The sequence below is a fragment of the Cygnus olor genome, chromosome 1, assembly GCF_009769625.2.
Source record: "Cygnus olor isolate bCygOlo1 chromosome 1, bCygOlo1.pri.v2, whole genome shotgun sequence".
In the NCBI taxonomy this organism is placed as follows: Eukaryota; Metazoa; Chordata; class Aves; order Anseriformes; family Anatidae; genus Cygnus; species Cygnus olor.
In genome coordinates, this window is record NC_049169.1 from 207,015,533 (window position 1) to 207,035,214 (window position 19,682).

Genomic DNA, 19,682 nt, shown 5'->3' on the forward strand with positions numbered 1-19,682 from the left:
TGTTTTTGGGGTTAAAAAGTTTAATCACGTAAGTGAGGACTGTCACAGTTTTTCCCGTTTTTTTTTTTTTTTTTTTTTTTTTTTTTTTTTTTTTTTTTTTTTTTTTTTTTTGAGCAGTTTTTCCCCTGTTTCTGCTCTGCTACATCACCTCAGCAGGGACCTTTAGGCAGGTAGGACTGGATGGGATGCTCTGGACCAGTAAGTCAAATCGTAGGCACCCCGTTGTTCAGCCTTTTTCAGTAACGTGTGGTACCACTCTCAGAAATTAGGGATTTTTACTTGCATGACTCCAACTTGAACAGTGTGCCAAGACCCCAGCCTGGTGGTTCGGAGGCATCATCTCATTTCCAGCCTGAAGATGGCGACGGCCAGGTTATGGTTTGTTTTTGTGTTAGCACTGGGTTATTTAGTGCTTTTCTTCTCTCTGGGGGTCCCTGCCCTGTGTCCCTTAGTCCATCAGATTGCTTGGCTCTGCAGCTAGCAAGCCAAAGCTTTTTAGTTTCTGTTATGTTCCCTGAATCAACCCTTCCCCTCAAAATCTTCCTGAATTAAATCAGCATTTCTAGGTGCAGACACAGAGTGTTGTTCATGGGTTTGGAGAGGAGATTCCCCATTTCCATGTCACGTTTCTGCTATCAGACACCACAAGAGGAACACCTCTGATAACCAGGACCTCACATCATTCTCTTAGGCAGTCCCAGCCATAGAGCTGCCATCCCATATCAAGATATACTGGTGTTTAGTACTATTACTACCTTTTCATCCCATTTCGAACAAGACGGTCAAGGTCAATCCCTTTCTTCCTCTGTGATATCCCCATCCTCCTCCATGCTGGTGCTGCCTACAGTGTTGTGTCATTAGGAGGTCTCATCACTATTGCCCTACTTTTTTTTTTTGTGCCGAAGTCAACCTTAAAAATGTTAAACACTGCTAACCTCCTTCCAGGCTGCAGCTCAGCCTTCCGATGCCTCGCATTTCCCTTTCCCATTTTCCCATTCTGCTGATGTTCACGGTCATGGGCTTAATTAATAATTTCCCACGTGGCCCAGGATTGAAGCCTTCCGATAGATTTTCACATTTCCTTTGTCTGCCAGGTTGGTTCTCGTAGCAGAGGATGTGTCAGACATCCCTGCTGCCCTCCCAAGTGCTGCTGTGTCTGTTCAGACCACCAGCCTCTCTTGCACGCGGGAGAAGATGCTGTGGAACAGACCCCAATTTCACTTGGCAGCCTCAAGCTGATGCTGTGAAAGTAAACAATAAATAAAGATAAGAGGAGAGGGATCATCTCATTCAGACAGCAGGACTATTCCCGTCCTTCCTTTGCCAGATAAATCGCAAAGAGCTGTTGTAAATTTGTCTTCTCTCACATTTAGAGCATGACCTCTGCTTTTCCTGTCTCCTAAAACCTTCGCTTTCTAAGTACTCCTGCACTCCATCCCACATCAATCTTGCTTTTCTCTGCCCTTAGCTGAATGTATTTGTGGCTCTCCCTGGTGCTGATAGCTCCAGGTGAGCCTTGTGCTGTGCAGGGCTGAGCACAGCACCAGTTGGATGGGGAAGGACAGGTTCAGGAAACCTGGAAGTTGGATTTCTGTTGATTTATAACTCAGCATCCTGAATATCCTTCAGATGTCCTCTCTCTCTGGCTGTATTTATATACACACACGTGTATAGGAGTGTTCAGGAAGTTGCTGCTTTAGCCTCTACTTGCTCTCCTCTCCCTGTGTCCAACACTGCAGGTGTTTGGGAGCAAACACGTTTTGCTTTTTATTAATAGCTCCTTTTGCTTAAAAGCCCTGCAGGACCAGCCCCGTGGATGCAGCCCGCCTCCTGCACAGCACCATCCCTCCCCATGTTCTTCAGCACTCGCACGTTTTTCCCCCCCAGCCCCACCAGGTGACATTTGGGGAGCAGAGGGAGATTTCAGGCTGAGATGCTCCCCAAGGTCGCTGGCGCCACGCTGATGTTGGGCTGCTGCTTTTCTTTTCTGGCTCTTTAATAGGGCTGTGCAGGTGCTTTGCTGCTTATCTTGCTCAAAAGGGGGGAAAAAAAGAAGGTGTTTAAGGAAGACAGTGGCCTTTTGGAGAAGAGCTATATATTAATTGCAAACAGCAGGGCTTCTGCTCCTAGAAATCAATAGGGCTCTTCCCTAGAGCACCAGGGTTGGTGCTGGGTCTTAGCGCAGCCCAAAGCCTGGATCAGGCCCCCTTGCTCTCCCTAGGGCCCTGCAGGACCAGTGTGTCCTCTTGCAGATCCCTGCTGGCGGCACGTTTGGCAGGGAATTAAATCCTCATGCCCCTGCACTGATGGCTCGGATTTCCTTTTCCCCACTCATCCCAACCCTGCTGCCTTTATAAACAATACGCTTCTTGTGGGGGTGCTTTGTGCGAGGGCTAGCTGTCGATTAAATGATGTTCATATGCAGTTAGTGATTAGACTGCCTTTTTCTTCCTCTTTGTCCTTTTTCTCCTAATTCCTTCTTATTAATCCAGCTAGAGGGGTACTCTGGCTGCACAGGCAGAGAGATCATTTCCCAAATAAAGGGATCCAACATATTTCTCTTAAAACAAAGATGAGCAGACACCTTAAGAAACGTGCATTTATGGGGGAGAGAACAGTTTGGGTTTAGGCAGAAATCCAGTTAAACCATCTAAAAATTGGCCTTGAGAAGGTTGGAGCTGGCCAGGCCAGGATGTTGCAGTGAAGAAAACTCAAATTTAGGGTTATTCCGATGTGGGGTGAGGAAGTCCTTCGGGACCAGCCCTGATGGCTGAGCCTCAGGCTTTTCTTTTGCCTTTTATCATGAAGGTGGCCACGTTTCTGCTCTGGGACAGGGAGCTGTGCCTAAAAGAAGTCCGTGCATCGTGCTCAGGTGGGCTGGAAACACAGGAAGGGCCCCAAATCCCAACTTGTCCCATTCCCAGATTTGGGAAGCAGTGGGACCCAAGGTTGGTTCTTTGCAGAGGCGCTGAAGGAGAAGCTGCAGGTGCCACTTCCCAGCAAAGCGGGGGTCCCTTTCCCAGCCCACATCCCCTGATGGGCTGTGGAGCTCCAGCAACCCAGAGCCTTGGGCAGGAGGTTGCAAAGATGCTCGGTGCCTTGCAGGCTTTTTTGCAGCTCGAGCCACACTTTGCTGCCAGTGCAACAGAGCAAGCTCTGCATTGGTGGAGTTATTTCATCTAAGGGGGGAATTAGATGCAAAAGTCTGTTTTTTTTTTTTCCCATTTCTTTGCTGTGTTCGTGGATTTTTGAGCTCCTCTCCAGACCTGTTTGCCACAATTCCCCTTCATGTTTGTCCTGGGTTTGCTAACTAACCTGCTGACACCTGCCCATGGAGGAAAAAGAGATTTCTCTTCTCTGGCCACCTGTGATTTGCCTCTCCCTGACCACTGCAAGGGCTGGAAACCTACAGAAACCACGGGCACCTCTGGTCTTCCAGTGTCTGTTCAGACACACCTAGCAGCCTTTCAGGGGTGACATACACATCACAGTCTTGTTCACAGCCTGCTAGGGATGTTGCTCCCATGCAGGATCTGGAAACCAGGCTTTTGACCATGTCACGCTGCTGTTTGAAGGTTGGGAAGTCAAACAGGATGATCTGTGAAGCCATAAGGGAGTGAGGACGTGGTGCTTCTGCACAGCGCTTTCAGCATGTTGCAAAATAGGAGAAAACAGCTGGTTTATATTGCTTTTATGCCATGAAGTGGTCTTCTTCTGCACAGGCTGCTTTCATAGCCTCTTTGCTCCAGCATTTAGGCACTGAAATACAGAGAGGACACATTTTATTTTAAGCTCTCAACAAGCTGGCAAACAGTTCTGATTGTTTTAACCTGGTCCTAGATTTGGATTTCAGCAGGCACCATGCAGAAGGTGAAACGAGGGGAATCACTCTGGTCTGGGTTGTTATTTTTTCCCTCCCTGTGCTGCGTTTGGAGATGTGGAGACATACCTCGGGAGGGTGGAGAGGTGCTGCAGGTGTGCTCAGAGCTCGTGCAGGAACAAATGAGCACCCCACGAGGCAAAAGCAGGGCAGTTGTGCTGCGGCTGCATGACTTGAAACGTGCCTGGGTGACTGCATGCTCAGAAAATGTGAAAGAATAGGAAAACAGTGTATAATTCTCAATGTAAGACCATATGGAAAGAAAAGATATTTACATCACTGGTGTGCAGCACATAGGCTAAGGGACACCAGCCGCTGAGTCCTTATTTCACCTCTTGTTTTCCCCTGGCTGGCAACAGCAAACTCGTTTTTGGACGGATCTTTGATATTGTTTAGATGATGACAGTTGCTGTGTGTGGGCCTTTGCTATAGTCTGTCGTTCCCAGTGGGCTAACAGAAAAAAGGCTGGCATATGTAATATGCGGCAACCCTGATGCTCTCCTCCTGCTGTGGGAGCACAGACCTTCTGGGTCGGCTCGCGGCATGGTGGAGGGAAGGGGCTGCTTCATCCCTTCTGAACGGGGTGCAACCAGCCTTAAATAGCCCCCAGGCAGCTCAAATTTGCAGTACTGCCTCCCTCCTGCCTTTGTAACCGATTCCTTCTTGCAGTCAGGAGATTCATCCATGTGCTCTCGTGCTGAGGCCATCGCTTGTGTTTGGTGAAATCATTTTGCGTGCTGCAATTGGAGTTCAAAGAGGTCTTGGTGTATTGGCAAAGGAGCCTGAAATCGATAGGAAGCAGTTCAGGAGGGAAGAGGGTATGACATAGGTAGAAACCACCAATAATACTGGTACAGGTGGGAGGAGCTGGTGCAGGAGCAATCCTGCAGGGAATCAATCACAAATCAGATGTCAGTAATGTTATCGCATTGAAAAATAGCACACCCAGAAAATAGTAGTAATAATAAAAAAGACTCTTCTTGCAAATAATGTACTGGGATGTGGGTAGAGGAATGTGACGTGTAAGATGTAACATATCTCCACATGAGTAAAGTCAAGTCTTACTCAGGTTGTGGCTCTCTATTTTGGCAGAGTCCTGAGGATGTCCGTCAGAGAGGTCAGGAGGGCAGAAAGCATGGTGACTGCAGAAAGCAGGAAAGTCCTGAATTATTTTGGGTAGAAACACCAGAAGAGTCACTGCCTTCGAAAATACAAGATACAGCCATCTGTTGGGGTGCTTGGACCAATTCTAATCACCAGAGGAGCAGGGCTTGGATGCTGAATGCTAAAAACGTACTAAGAGTTTTGCTGGAGCAAGCCCAAGGTCTGAGGGGTGTTGCACATCTCTGGAGAAGCCAGCAGGACATATCCACAGTCCATCTCTTTGACTCTAGAAAAAAAAAAAAAAAAAGTCATTACAATTCATTCCCTGCATTGATTTTCTGTCTGCAGTGACCTTGGTGCTGCTTGCTTTTTTTTTTATGCTCCCCAGGGCATGGGTTGGATCGAGCAATTATAGTTTTAATAAAAGGTGCCTGGGTGTACACATGATGATATTTGATTCATATTATCTTGAGGGCTTCTGCTGCTCCTCCACCACTTCCCCACTACCCTCTGTCCTCCCTGCCTTCCTCCTGCTCCTTTACCCCATGCTGGGGTACAGCTGTTGGAGTCTTGTCCCATGTTGGACCTTGGTTTTCACAACCAAATAGCCAATAACCCATTAGTGGGCTTGAATCCTGCTAGGATACGTAGCTGGGGATTTGAAGTGAAAACCATTATTGCTCAATGGCAGGGGTTAATATGGGACCACTGCCTCTGGCTGAAAACCATTGCATGGGGAAGGCTTGCATGGAAAACCACACGATTTCTGCACGTGAGAGCATGTCCATGCTAAGCTCCTGGAAATCAATGGAAAAACCCTGTTGTAAGGGGCAGGATCAGGGTCTGGTCCAACAGAGCAGAAGGAGCATCGAGTGTAGGCAGGGATTGCCCTTTTTAATCTGATGTGACAGCTTTAGGGCAGTCATTTTTCCCCACCCTCCTTCAGGCTGATTTTTCTCCTGGCTGGAATGTAGGTTATATGCAATATTTAATTATTAGTTAATATAAACATTTTATGAACTGTTACAAATGGTGAATTATTTATGGGAGGGGAAGGAGTGCTTTTCCCGAGCCTTTCTGCTCTGTCGGATGCAATAAATAGCAATCTAGGAGTGTATTTAAAACATGCATGCCCTGCCTGCGAGACAAGAGCAGTGCCTTTGTCTCATCTCTCAATTAAGTACCTGCTTAATATGCTTGTCCCTAGCATGTTTTATTTCTCGATTAAGCTTGGAACATCTCCAAAAGAAGAAGTATTTGCAGATCATCTCATTTCCAAACGGGTGTTATTTACCCAATGGATACAAATGGCTCCGAGAGGCTGTAAACATTTGCTGCGCACACCAAAGTGCTTAGTAATAACCAGTCCTCTTTCCAGTTCTTTGCAGATGAGCTATAAAACTTGGGCTTTTAATTTATTTTATTCCCCAAATTTACTGCCTGGGAGGGTTTTATTTTTGTATTTGCTTTAGGAGGGGAGTTGCAGTGCCCACATCCATGTGCTAGCAGCCAGGTGTGTTCTGGCAGGTAGGGCTGGGATTGCAGAGAGCGTGTCGTGGGCACGCATTTTTATTCAGTTCCACATTTACAACATCCTTTTTGACAAGCAGATTTCCAGAGGTGTTTTTAAGGCTCTTCTAGTGGAGCAGGCAAGAGCCTGAGCTGCTCTGGGAGCTCTGGACACATGAGCATCAGCCCAGCACGGTGCCAAAGCCCCATTTGCAACCTCCACCAAATGCTCCAGGGAGGTACCAAAAGACCCCAAGACATCAGCCCCTTGGGTGATAACATCCCATGGTCTTCCAAAACCACGTCAATAAAAATGCTCCGAAAAGTGAGAACAGTATCCAAGTCTTCCAGGCTTTTAGGGTGTTTCTCCCCAGCCTGTGCATCTCGTGGGGCTTTGTTTTCAGCACACAGCGATCCTAAATCCCCTCCTCTGGCACACACAGCCGTGTCATGTTTCGTGATGGAGATGCACATGCCCTGGGATTTTCTTTCATCTCTTCTTGGTTTTAGCTCCCTGGTGCATGTTGCATCGGGAGATTAAAATTCACGTTTGTGCTTGGCTTTCTCCTCCACAGGGAGTAAATCCCACACCTTGCCTGCTGCTCCTGGCTGCTTTCTGTGCCTCCAGCATGTAGGCGCTCTGATTTTGTGGGTCTGTGATGGCAGCAGTGCATTTCCACCAGTGTTTTGGCATTTACAGCCCTGGGGGCAGTGCTGGCAGTGATGCTTTTCGTCAGTCACTGCATGTGAGTGCCTTCGAAGGGAAGACACGACCCATTTTGCCTACATTTTGCCTTCACAGCTTTCCACTCCTTGTGATGCAAGCACTGGAGAAAGCTTTGAAAGCAAACAATTAATTATAAAATAACCTTTTTCCAGAGCCTGCTTCCTCATATGAAGCTTTCCCAGTCCTCCTTACGCTCCTTTATTTCATGACAGCTTTCGTGCGGACAGTGCGGTACCAGCAGTGACCAGTAATTGCTTCGTGCACTTACATACATCGGTCCATGTTTTAGTTAATTAGGAGGAGATTTTGCAAGGCAGCCATCTGCTCCACTGCCCTGCGCTGTCTCTTTCCCAGACTCCCCAGAGATGGCTCTGACGGTCCTAGCACTTATGGGTTTGGTGCCATGGGACTCATGCAGTTGTTTGGGTGCCCGAGCCATCCCCGCTCCATCGTTAGTGACACCCAAGTGATGCTGATGGCTTCCCAGGCTTGCAGAGGGGTGGTGGGGAAGCAGAGAGCATTTTCTATGCTCATTTTCTACAATTCATCTACTTTTGTGCCACGTGCAAGCAGGGTTAGCTTCTAAGGAAAGATGGGTTGACTTTAAGCAGCGTGGACTGAGTATTACAAAGTTAAATGCAATGTGCTTTAATGGTATGATATCTTCAGAAATAGGCATCTAATTCTGGTCTCCATTACACCTGTGCAGCCCCAGGGACTTGTGACGCTGGGTTTTGTCGCTTCCTAAGGAGCTGCATGGGCAAATTGAGCCTTGTCTTCTTCTCCTCTTTCCAAAAAACCCACAGCATCCTCTGCGAGTCTCAGACTGTCTGCTCAGCCACTGTTCAGTCTTTCCATGGTGTTTTTAAAGTCTCTCTATTAATTCCCTCATGTACACTCTGGAGTGGGAGCTCTGTACCTTACCATCCAGAGCATGAAGCACATATACATCAACATTTTGGAGCCCCTGAAGTGAGACTGTATTAAGGGTCAAGATGGGGGGGAAATCTGACTCAGCCTTTAACTGCTTTTTTTTTTTTTTTTTAACAGCTTAATAATGTTAAAGTCAAGATCGTCTATCAGGACTCAGCTCTCTTCTTTCATCCGTGCCCTTCGCCCTCATCTCTATTATACTTCTTCCAAAATAATAGTTTTAATTTTAACTAACGAAGCACTCAATGGGTGCATTGCACAGGAAGGCATAGAATAGAAAGCAGAATTCAGAAACTCTGTCAAAGCCAGCGACTCTCTGGTCACTATACATGCCAAAAAAAATTTGGTAAAGAAATATCACAAACCCAAATACATGAATGAACATTTTCACAGTAAAAACGAGTGATCGGACCAAATGTAGGTTAATCTTGCATTCGTATACTTGGTGTGTTGCATTAGTGGTAGCTGTGTAGTTGTCACCCAGCACATGTCATATACAACGTGCTCCCCATGACTGGCTTTGCTTGCTGGTGGTGTGTGCTTGGGACACGGTGGAAATGCAGCTTATTGAGCTGACACACGCATCATATTGTACCTCTTTAGGTACAAACATGCCTGCTGGACGGATGAGGTATGGTGTGTCATGAGTTTGAATTCCCTTTCCTGTTCTGAGAATATGGTATTATGCATCAAAGCCTATATACGTATTTGGTTTATTTATTATTTCTTGTATTTTACTTTGTAGACTAAAATAGGATAAAATCAGTCTATTTTGGAGCCTAAGCATGCATGTGTGCTTTGCCCTTGCAGGTGATATTTTAGCTTGGAGGATCTGAGCTGTGGAAGTAGATCACTTAGGAGGCACCTGGCTGTTCCTGCACCCAGATTTCAGTGGTCTAACAGAAAATAAGAGGCCGTTCAGATTTCAGCTTGGCCTCTAAGCTGGGCTGCAGGCTCCTCTGTCCATTAGGCATCAAGGAGACAGACCCATCGGTGTGAGAGGCAATTTGGGCTCTGACCTTCCATTGGGATCTCCGTCTGCCCTGCTGGAGCATCACAGGTAGAGGGGATGCTGCCAGGAGATGCTGGGGTTAGGCTGTGCCCTTAGCTGCCCTGGGCAGTAAGGAAGAAAAGCATAATATTCAAGATTTTCTTTGCCTTGGACTTTTGGCAACATGTTAATGCTCTAGCCCAATGTAAGGAAAAACTTGAATACTGCTTATTCTTGAAACAAAATTTGCCATGGAGCTCGGTTCATGGCTCTTCTGCTTCTCTAAGAATGTTCAAAGGGACCCAGACCTGAGCCCCCTCTTTTCCTCGCATGGCCACCCCACAGTTGATTTTGCCCTGTTGCCTCTTAAACATTTTGAAACCAGATGACTATGTCTTATATGAAAGCCTACACCAGCACTTAAAATAACAGCAGCTCAGACTAAATAGATCTGCAATTTTTCATGCTTTTTCATTAAGTCCTAGAACACCTGGTGCCCAAACGGCATGTGAAGGGTGTGCAGATACAGTCGTGTAGTGGCTGCTGCAGCAAGGAGCGCAGAGCAATGCTCCAGCTCAGCACTGCCATGGCAAAACAATAGCTGCTGTTAAAGCTTCCCCCTGTTCCTCCTTTACCCCCTTCACCGCTGGATTTATTTCTGCTCCCATGTCAGGATGAGCAATTACCCTGTCATGCAGGCTAGAAACGAAATCAAAAAGCAACGCTAATTTTGAGCTGCATTAGAAACGCAGAAAGAAGGGAAGTAATGATTCCCTGAAGGGAGGAGAAACACAGCCAGATGAATAACGTCGCTGCAGCAGAAAGCCAGTGCTTCTATTTCATGTCAAACAGCCATTTCCTGACCTTCCTTTGGAGAAACCCATCCTTCCGCATCCGTGGTTCGGATGATAATTTGAAGAAATTCAGACAAAACCTTACCTGTCATCCCCGGCACCACCTGTCTCCATCTTTTGCCTCAAGGGCAAGCCCTGCAGTTCCAATGCAGCTGAACTGCAACATCACTAACGCATCCCCAGGCTGGAGAAGGGCCAGGATCTCGGGAACGGGAGCTGGCAAGGAGCTCAAGTGGCTTCACACCAGAGCTTCCAGGAAAGTCAGGACAAGGGGGGGGGGGGGGGGGGGGGGGGGGGGTGGGGGGGGGGGTTCCCCATCATTTGGGGGACCACAAGTGGAAAAGGTCTTTGTGAAAACTCCCTCGGAGAACGGGGCTGCTACAGCAGCGTGTGTGGAGCACTTGGGACCAGAGCTGGTGTCAGCAATGCTGGTGGGTGATCTCCCCTTTGCCTTGTTCCTATAAGTCCCTGGCCCCTCGGTGATGCCTTTGGATTCCTGCTGCTGGGGCAGGCTGGTTGTGCGACGAGTCTGTGAAATACAATTGCTTCATTTGACCTAAAAGCTTGATTTTCCTCATCCTTAGCACGCCTTGCCATGCCAGATTCCCCTCTTTAAAAATCGCATTGTTGATTCATGTATAGCTTTTGCAATGTGGTCTGCCAGGCTCTGATTCAGGAAGTCATTTATGCCCATATTTACATGTGAGGAGCAGCTAAGAGCCATTGTGCATATGCTGGAGCATTTTGCTGAACTGAACCAACACATTTTTAATTCATCCAATTTGTCTTCAGACACTTGAAGCAAGGTGCTGAAAACATCTCTGCGCAAGGAGCCTCATTGATCCATGTGTCCGTGCCTTGGTGGTAGCTGGGACCTTGTGCACGTTGTCTTGTGAGGGAGGCACTGCTCCGGTTTCTGCAGCCACGTCTCCCCGTGGCAGCACTTTTCCCAAACCCCATCTTGCTACAGTCTTGTGTCAAAACATCCCTGCCACGAGCCGGTTAGTTTGTTTAACCTTGTGGCAAATCGGACAGTCAGCTGCCCATGTGGAGGGCAGGTGGGATGAGACTGCACGAACGAAGACAGCACAGCCATATTTTAGACCCTTGGCAAAGTCACTTGTAGCAAAGTGAATGTTGGAGTTGGGCTGAGTTTGGTCACAAACCAGCTTATTAGAAACCTGGTATCATTTTCATATTTTCCTCCCTTTTTTCCATCCTCTGCAGGATGCATGAGCTCGTATAACATCAAGAGAAATTTAGAGAGGCACAAACTGGCAAATCCCCCTAGGGATATGATTCACACCAGGAGGGTTCAGGTCACACTGCTGCTGGGCTTAGCCTCTCTCCAGACCTCTAGGTGGACCTTTCCCTGTTTTTTAGCATTTCATCAGTGGGATGGCCCATTGTTACCTTCCCCGGTGTCCCCACTCTTCATTTTGGTGAACATTCACCCACCAGGAGGTAGAGTAGATGCTGATGGATGTCCTCTAGCTGGCTTGGACTCTGCATTCTCCATGGCTGCCTTACAACAGGGATTTGGGGGATTGCTGCATGCCTACAACTGGAGTGCAAGTGGGGGCTCACCCATTTTTAGCATACCCAGACCTCTCCACACTGCTCCATGTCTCAGGTGCTGACTGTTCCTCTGGTATCTCTCTGTCCCAAGGCACGAGCAGCCTCTGGGCTGTTAGCATTGGGGCTGGTCTTCAAAAGATCTGTTGTTCTCTGAGCTCCTTGGCCCTTTTCAACATTCGCTGTTGCCTTCAGCTGTATATCTGTGAGGTTTTGAACATGATCAATAATCCTGCATCCTTGGAAGGCTGAGCTGCATGGCCTTTGGGCAATGCAATACCCATGTTTTGTAGGCTGCTGATTCAAGCAGCTTTCATAAATGGATTGCAGCGTGCTTCTGTTCTGCCAAAAGACTTGACTTCATCCCTTTCGGTACATTAATCGTATCTTGCTTCTAGCCTGCTTCAGTCTGTGCTGAATTTGCCCTGTTGAAGGCTCAGCACTTTCCTCCTCTTCTACACCAGGTCTGAACAGGGATGTCCACAGACACTAGTCCCTCCCCAGCCTGCTCACGCTCACTCCATTGTGCATTGTCAAAACTTCAAATTCATATGTTAATATATTGCATTGTTTTAGTCTTTGTGCACAGCTCATTAGATACTGGTTTGTCCAGACTGGTTTGCTCTGTGTGCATATATATGCATGTGCCTGCATGCATGCATTAGTGGTTGATTATTATTCTTTGAGAAAACATAATCTTGGGCACCAGGAGTTTCATTACACCATTCACAGTCTCAGCTCAGCCTTACAGTAAATTATTGTGTACAAAATAATAGCACGGGCATTAGAGGATAAAGCTGTCTTTAAGCATCCATGGAAGAGTTGGAGACAGGGCACTTGATGCAGCAGGCAAGGAGCGGGTTCTTCTTGCACTTGCGGTGGCAATTTTGTACATTGGCAAGAGCATTGCAATAGGAGTCGGCTGGAATTGGCCTCATCACCAAAGGTGGGTGGGATGGGAGGTAGGGTGAAATGGATGAGGTCAGTGTCTTGGGGTGCAGGGGACACGCTGTGTCAGAAAATCAGGAGCAGCAAGAAGTCATCCACATCCAGGACTTCGGATTTATTTCTCTGGTAGGCAGGAACATGTTGTGCTGTTTGCTATTGCACTCAGGACCTCAGCGTGGAACAATGATCCTTTATTCCTGAAAATGTCTTAGGAGTCATGTCTTGGCTCTTGCAAGACACTAACCATGAACAGGCTTATCGGTAAAGTTAACTGTGTTTGTAGGAGGATATATATAGGAGGTTATATTGAGTCCGAATGGAACTTTTCGGTTCACGTTAAAAAAGTGAACAGCTTTAGGATCAAAACATGCATGTACCCTTCATGCGAGCAATTCTTTGTGAGCAGAGTAGGGAGGCTGCACCAAAATTTGCTCGCAGCCCAGCTAGCCCAATATCTTCTGGTTAATCGTGGCCAGGACCAAATAAACGGAGGGAGATGGGAGATTCCTTCAGTGTGGCCAAGGGTTGTAGAGAACAGCTAACTGCTGAAGAATGGTGTTAGCTATTATCTCAAAAATGTGTTGCTGAAATTTCCTTTGATAAGACTAAATATTCTCATTGTCCATCTAAACAGACACAACTTAATTAAATCTCATTATATGCTGCACTTCAGTGACTGGCAGTGAGTTGCAGAGTCTGACCAGGCATTCCCATTGATTTTAGGTTTCCCATCCTTTCATTCCACTTAACATCTCTTTTCCTATGTTAGGAGAAAGAAAGGAGCTGGAAAATATTTGGGAGAGAATAATACATTCTCAAAAACTACAGTTCCAGAAAGGCAAAATTATTTGAAAATCCCAGACAAATTCACTACTTAGTTTGGCCAAAATGCACATATATATTTCCATTTAGTGGAATATTAAGGAGGAACGTGGTTTTCTGAAATATTCCTTCTGAAGCAGTTTGTTATTTTGCTTCATAATGGTAGTCAGAGTCATTTCATGTTGTCCTGAGCAGAATAAGCAAAAATGGGAAAGAAAACAATTACAGAAATTGAAGAAGAAAGTTAACTTTTGATTTTAGAATGAATGAAACATTTGAGGCCAACCATGCTGTAAAGGACTTTTTTTTTTTTGAGTGAAAAATCTGTGTGTGTTTTTTTTTTTTTGGGGGGGGGTGGGGGGTGCGTTAAGCCACAATTTTGCAGATGAAGCTACAAATGTCCCCTCTGCACAGGACTCCACCATGAAGTTCCCAGCCTCCCTTTTCTGTGCCCTTCAGTATTTCACACTTGCACATCAGGATGAGGGAATCAGGCTGGGTTTGGTGCCGGTAAAACTGCTCTCACCAGAACCCATTTAACATCCCGTGCTGATTCTGAACAAACATAGCCTCCCCTTGAAGTCCTTTAAAAGCTTTGATGGGGTTAAACCTGGTCCCGTCTCCCCCTCCATCCTCCCTTTCGCTCTGCTCTGGCTGCAGGAGATGCAGGCAATGACTGCCTACGTGGCTGTTGGTGAGCATCTCCGGAGAGGGTTGCATGCTGTAGCTTGGAGCTCACACCAACCCCATGGTTTGCTGCCTATTATTTTGCAAGATGTCTTCTCATCCCATGCAGTGCTATGTTCTGGTCACATCTTGTGGGGTTAAACTCCCATTATCTTCCCTGGGAGTTTTTCCTGCTGAGCTGGTCTTGGAAAGGTCATCTAATGTCTCACAAAGTCTTTTTTTTGTTGTTGAGTTTCATTTCGATTTCCATTTGAGGTCAACACTGAGTTCCTGATTGATTCCAATTATACTTTTTAAGGCTGGGATCAGAGCTGGGCAGAAAATCAGGAGACTTGTAGTCTCTATTTCAGCTCAGCCCCTCCATGTCATGCCCAGAGAGCAAGTCTTAAAATCTTCCTGAGTGAAATGGAGAGCCCTGAAAACCTTTAGTGTGGTCACAGCTGGTCCAGGATGGCTCTGGTGGGACTCCACAGGGACAGGGCCCAAGCCCTGGCTTGTGTTCCATCACTAAGTTCCAGTCCCTACATGCCTCCATCCTTTGTCCCTATTTCTTTGCTGCCATAAATGACAGCTTGTGCTTAGCTTTGCTGGTGGGCTGTTGGTACGTGGAGGCTGGCTGGCCACCTGGCTGTGGCCTTAGAAAGAAGAAAGTTAATTTTACCTGGCATTCCCTCAGCTGAAAACACCATTCAGATGTTCCTTCTATGCCCACTCGCTGATTTTGAGGAAATATGTTGTAATTTTCATCTCTGAGACTTACACGTCTGCCACAAATGTGGTTGAAAATAGCAAATGGGTTCAGAAGTTGCTAGGAAGGGATCAGAGGGACAGATAGACGTGGACAGAGAGAATTATTTTATGATGTTGTAGCCTTTAAAAAGCAGTTGAAAATGTACTTATGGGACAATAGTGGATCCTAGGAAGAAGCTTCCTATCTTTGGAGGAGCTTGGGATGGAAATTATCAGCGAGGTTTTCACATCTTTAATCCAGTTCTGTAAAGATGTTTCCTATTCCTTTTCTCAAGACTTCCTATGGGAAAGGTATTCTAACAGTGGGCTGCAGAGGACCTTCTGTGGAGGAATGGGTGACATGGTGAACAGCAGCCAAGGGAATATTTACATATTTCCTTCAGTGCACCGCAACTTCATGTAGAACAGCATCCTTCAAACAGGCAGAATGGGTGCACCTTGGGCAGTGCTGTCCAAGCCCCAGAAGGGCTTAATGATATAAGAGGGGGAAGGACATGAAGAAATAGGGGGAAAGAAAATTGGATGTAGCTGGAGTCGATATTAAGAGAGGATGGAGAGTTGGAGATGGGATTTGGCTCACAAAATACATCCCTACATTTATGTGAGTGTCTTCATGCATGCTGGATGTCTGTGTTCCCAACCGTCAACAGCCCCAAGAGCCATTCAGGACACCCTGGGCAGGAACCAACCTTTGGGACAGGGAAGGGCTCTCCAGGCTCCGCAGACTGTGTTGCATTGAGTACAAGGACGTGGTCACCCTGTAGCTGCTGTAAGACCTCAACGTAGGCATCTTAAAAGGAGGACCGTGTGTGTATGAAAGCTTGCTTGAGCTTCTGGCCTCAGTCCAACTGCCTATTTTCATAAAAGTAGAAGCTGAGTATCTTCAGGACCATTTGTCAGGTATGGTTGAAGCTGATTGAGATGCTCGGAGCTGTTACGGGAAGGGATTGAATGGCAGAGACGTGGTACCCTCACGTGGGGCTCGGTGACATAGCCCGTGGGTGGGTAAGTGGGCCAGGGCAGGAGGGATGGGGTCTGCAACCTCCCCTTGCTTCACAAAGTTAAGAGGAGCTTTATTCCCCAAGGAAAAATCACCCCTTTGCAGAGGGCTCCTGTCACCCCTTAGGATACCTCCTGGAGCTTGTCTTGGAGTCTTTAGGATCTGAACACGCTGCTTGGGACCGTGTCTGAGCACAACTTAAGTTAGCAACACACAGGGGTTTCTCCATCTCCACTCTCAGATGAAAGGCAGTTTTTAGAAAGAAAATGAAATGGGTTGCTTCAAAACCAGAAACTTGTTGGTGCTATGTTGGGACAACTAAAAAATACAAGAGAAAGATGGGAACCAGAATGTGTCCACAGATGCTAAAAATCTTTGCAACATATTGTTGTTTTCTCAAAAAGTTGCAGCTCTGTCTAAAAGAAATGAAGGACTTGTTTTTTTCAGTAACTCTGAAATTCATCTTCATCTAATACAGAAAAGACCATAGCTCACAATACCTGATAAACAGTGCATTTCCTCATCTGCTTGGGTTTACACCTGAGACAGCTTTATTTTTTATTGCTCTTTTATAGAATTAACAAAAGCTGTTGAACATAATTTGGTGAAATGTAGATGAAATGGTGTAGATGTGATGCAATTCAGCACTCACACGCATGAGGGGTGACTGTAGGAAGTTTTGTCTCCCTACACTTGTACCTTGCCTAAGGGGAAGCTTGGTGAGAAGTGTGTGTCCAGGGTTGAGTTACCAACATGCAGGAGAACATGAATTTCGAGGTTGTTTTCTCAATATTTATTTCCACTCTAACCATGAGAATTTGGAACTGCTTGCAGATAGCTTCAGGGCAGAGGTGACGCCAGAAAAGCCTCGATGGTTTCACCCACAGAAGTAGCTATGGGTTGTCCAGTGCCTACGACTGGCTGGCTTTAACAGATCAAATTTAATTTGAAGTTTTCCTAATGTATCGATGCGTATAAAATAGGGTTGAAAATGAGCTGTGAGATCCATTTTTTTTTTTGGTAAACCTGACTGAAGGCAGGAGCCCTCCCAGTTAGAGCAGTGGGGAGGTAGTTCCCACATCACCGCTATTTTCCTTCTTTTAATTCCTGAACCCTTTTCTTTTTTTCATCTTCAGAAATGAGTTCAGACCATGGATAGACGTCAAGCCTGTGAAAGCTATAAAAGCCAAGGCCCAGTACAAGCCGCCGGAGGAGAAAATGACCCACGAAACCAGTTACAGCGCTCAATTCAAGGGGGAAACCAGTAAGCCTGCTCCAGCTGATAACAAATTCCTGGAGCGCAGAAGGATACGCACTCTCTACAGTGAACCTTACAAAGAACCTCCAAAGGTGAGAAACACAGCGGAAGGGTCCCAGGACCATCAGTGCTCCAGGTGGGACATGGCCAACACAGTAAGGCTGGGCTGAACCTGCCTGTGCTCATTCCCCTGGTGTGGCATCTTCATTTCAGACCAGTGGGTGCATCAAGGGTTCCACCTCGCAGCTGGGGTCTAGTGGAAGTTGATGCACTTTGGAGTCAAAACTTCCTTGTATCAAACTATAAAGAAGTGAGAATAGGGCCCAAATGAAGTGGTTTTGCTTTGTCATTTCCCAGGTCATTAATCTGGATGGCTTTCTCTTTTTCCCTCTAATGATATAGACACACCACATTACACTTTACCCCAGGAACAACCTGGTAAGATCCAGATCTAGATCTGCAATTAATTCAGAGAGCTCCTCAGGTTTTGACAGTAAGCATGGTTGGCTTTGATTAGATGGAGGATGTGTCAAGAAGGGCTTGGGCTGAAGTCTCGTCCAGCCTTTGAGTTCTAGCAGTAACAGAGAATTTGAATATAAATGGAGTCAGTCCATGCAGTATTAAACCTAGGACTGTTTGTCCTTTTCAGAGTCTGTAACTGCTCAAATTTGTGAGGTCTCAGAGGGATAGCATGGAGGAGCTGAAGGCTTCTGTTCCTCCTTAATTTTGAAGCTGTACTCCTTGCTTTTGGGGCTGTAGAAGCAGGTGGATGCAAGACAATGGTGTAGAGTTTACTCAGGTACCACTCAGTGGCCCGCACACCAGCTGCCTCCAAGTAATTTTCCTCCGCTGTAGCCATTTATTAGGGAAAAGCAGATGGAGGAATCATGCCCTGGAAGAAAGGCGGGGATTTGTACCTGCCTCTTTGTTCTGAACATCTTTTCTTGCCTTTGACTCCGGAGAGACAATCCCTCCTAGGCTTGCAAAGTCCCTCCTGAAGTCAGAGGCAGATAGAAAAATTGATAAAATGTCTGGTAATATTCACCCCGCTCTTTGCCTTACTGTGCCCCGATTTGGATGCAATGGGCACTGCTCTGCTGGCTTCATGGACACTGTGACTTGGGGGCATCAACACCACGAAAGGAGCTGGCCATTTGCAACTCAACAAGCACGCAGCTCCTTCGTGGCAGCGCATAGCTGAGTAGATAAGTGATGTTCATGATGTTTCTCATCTAAATTTTGTTTTCCACCTGTCCTTGTGTCTCTCTCTCCCTCTCTTTCTACGTCTCTGTGTTGTTTTGCATGTCACCCTCCATGCAGGTGGAAAAGCCTAGCGTAAAGCCTTCCAAACCAAAAAAGACCACAACAAGCCATAAACCCCTGAAAAAGGCCAAAGACAAGCAGATTGCATCGGGCCGGGCTGCCAAGAAAAAGAGCGCCGAGACCTCCAACACAGCAAAACCAGAGGACAAGGAGAAAAGTAAAGAGATGAACAATAAACTGGCTGAGGCGAAAGAGTAAATGTCACTGCACTTTCCTTTCTTTCTCTTTTTTCTTTTCCTTCTTTCTTTCCTTTTTTTTTTCTTTCCTTTGATTAAATAAAGGCCACAAAATTAATTAGAGGCTTCTAATCTGCTTTTTGTTCTGATTGTATTAGAAGCTTTTCTGTTTTATTTCCAAGGAGGATTAGCGAATCCTTGTTTCTGAGGTCAGGTTGTTCTGCTTTGCCTGCACAACACGGCTCTGCACAGAGTGAGGGCGAGCGCAGGAGGGATGTGGGAATGCACAAGCAGGGTCGTAGGAGATGAAGGTTATGGATCAACTGTGAGTACGTCCAGCAGCCTGTCCCCTTCCTTTGGCTTGGTCCTTCAGTGTTTTGACAGCGTGGAAGTGCCCGTCGAGGGGCTGTGCTCGCATTCCCACGGGGCCCTTTTTGGGGTAGGTCGTTGTTCAGTCATCTCCCACTGGTGTCAGCAGGCAAAAGCCCTTGGAGAGGATCAGAGGTTTGTTTGTGGTGCCATGGATTTGCCATAAATCTGATAGAATTGGTGGTGTGGCTGAGAGCCATTTCTCCTGGTGAAACCTGTGGGAGTTTTGCTCCAGAAAGCAACAGGGAAGGAGATCCCATTGCAAATAAAGGGCCAAATCTTCCCCCAGGGTAGCTGGGGGTAGCTGTGGTTGCACCAGGGCAGCTTCACCCCTCAAGACCACTTCAAGGCCTTGATTCAAATTAAGAGGGAGGGAAGGTGCAGAGAGCAGTGAAGACTTCCCAAGAGCGTGGCAGGCCAGTAGAGGTTATCAGCAGGTTGTTCTTCCCCATTGTTTCACCTAGGATATGCATCTTTTTAATTGTTCCTGGTTTGTTTTGAATCTTGGTCTGTTTTCTTCACTTCTGGGGTGCCAGTAGACAGCGCTAGATTCCAGAAAAAAAAGGTTTAGTTTGCAGGTATGGCCTTCCAAGGAATAGAAAGAAATGAGTCACCAAGGTTGGCTAGAGCTGTTGGCCTCCGTTGTTTTGACTCTACTAGTTGTTGGAGCTCACATTGGCTTGTAAGTATCCTAACAGGACCATAAACCAGTTGCTGGGATCCCCAGACTCCCTTCAAGCAAGATCTCAGGTTTTCAATCTTACTGTGCCCAGCAA

At 46.6% G+C, this 19,682-nt stretch overlaps 1 protein-coding gene across 1 annotated transcript in view; it reads left to right on the forward strand.

Annotated features, from left to right (window-relative positions):
* MAP6 (microtubule associated protein 6) overlaps nucleotides 1-19,682 on the forward strand; it is a 37,232-nt gene that overhangs the window by 5,612 nt on the left and 11,938 nt on the right. Inside the window, exons 2-3 of the mRNA XM_040544627.1 lie at nucleotides 16,917-17,130; nucleotides 18,359-18,555. Of these exons, the coding sequence (XP_040400561.1) occupies nucleotides 16,917-17,130; nucleotides 18,359-18,555 (411 nt within the window). The remainder of the gene's footprint in view (nucleotides 1-16,916; nucleotides 17,131-18,358; nucleotides 18,556-19,682) is intronic.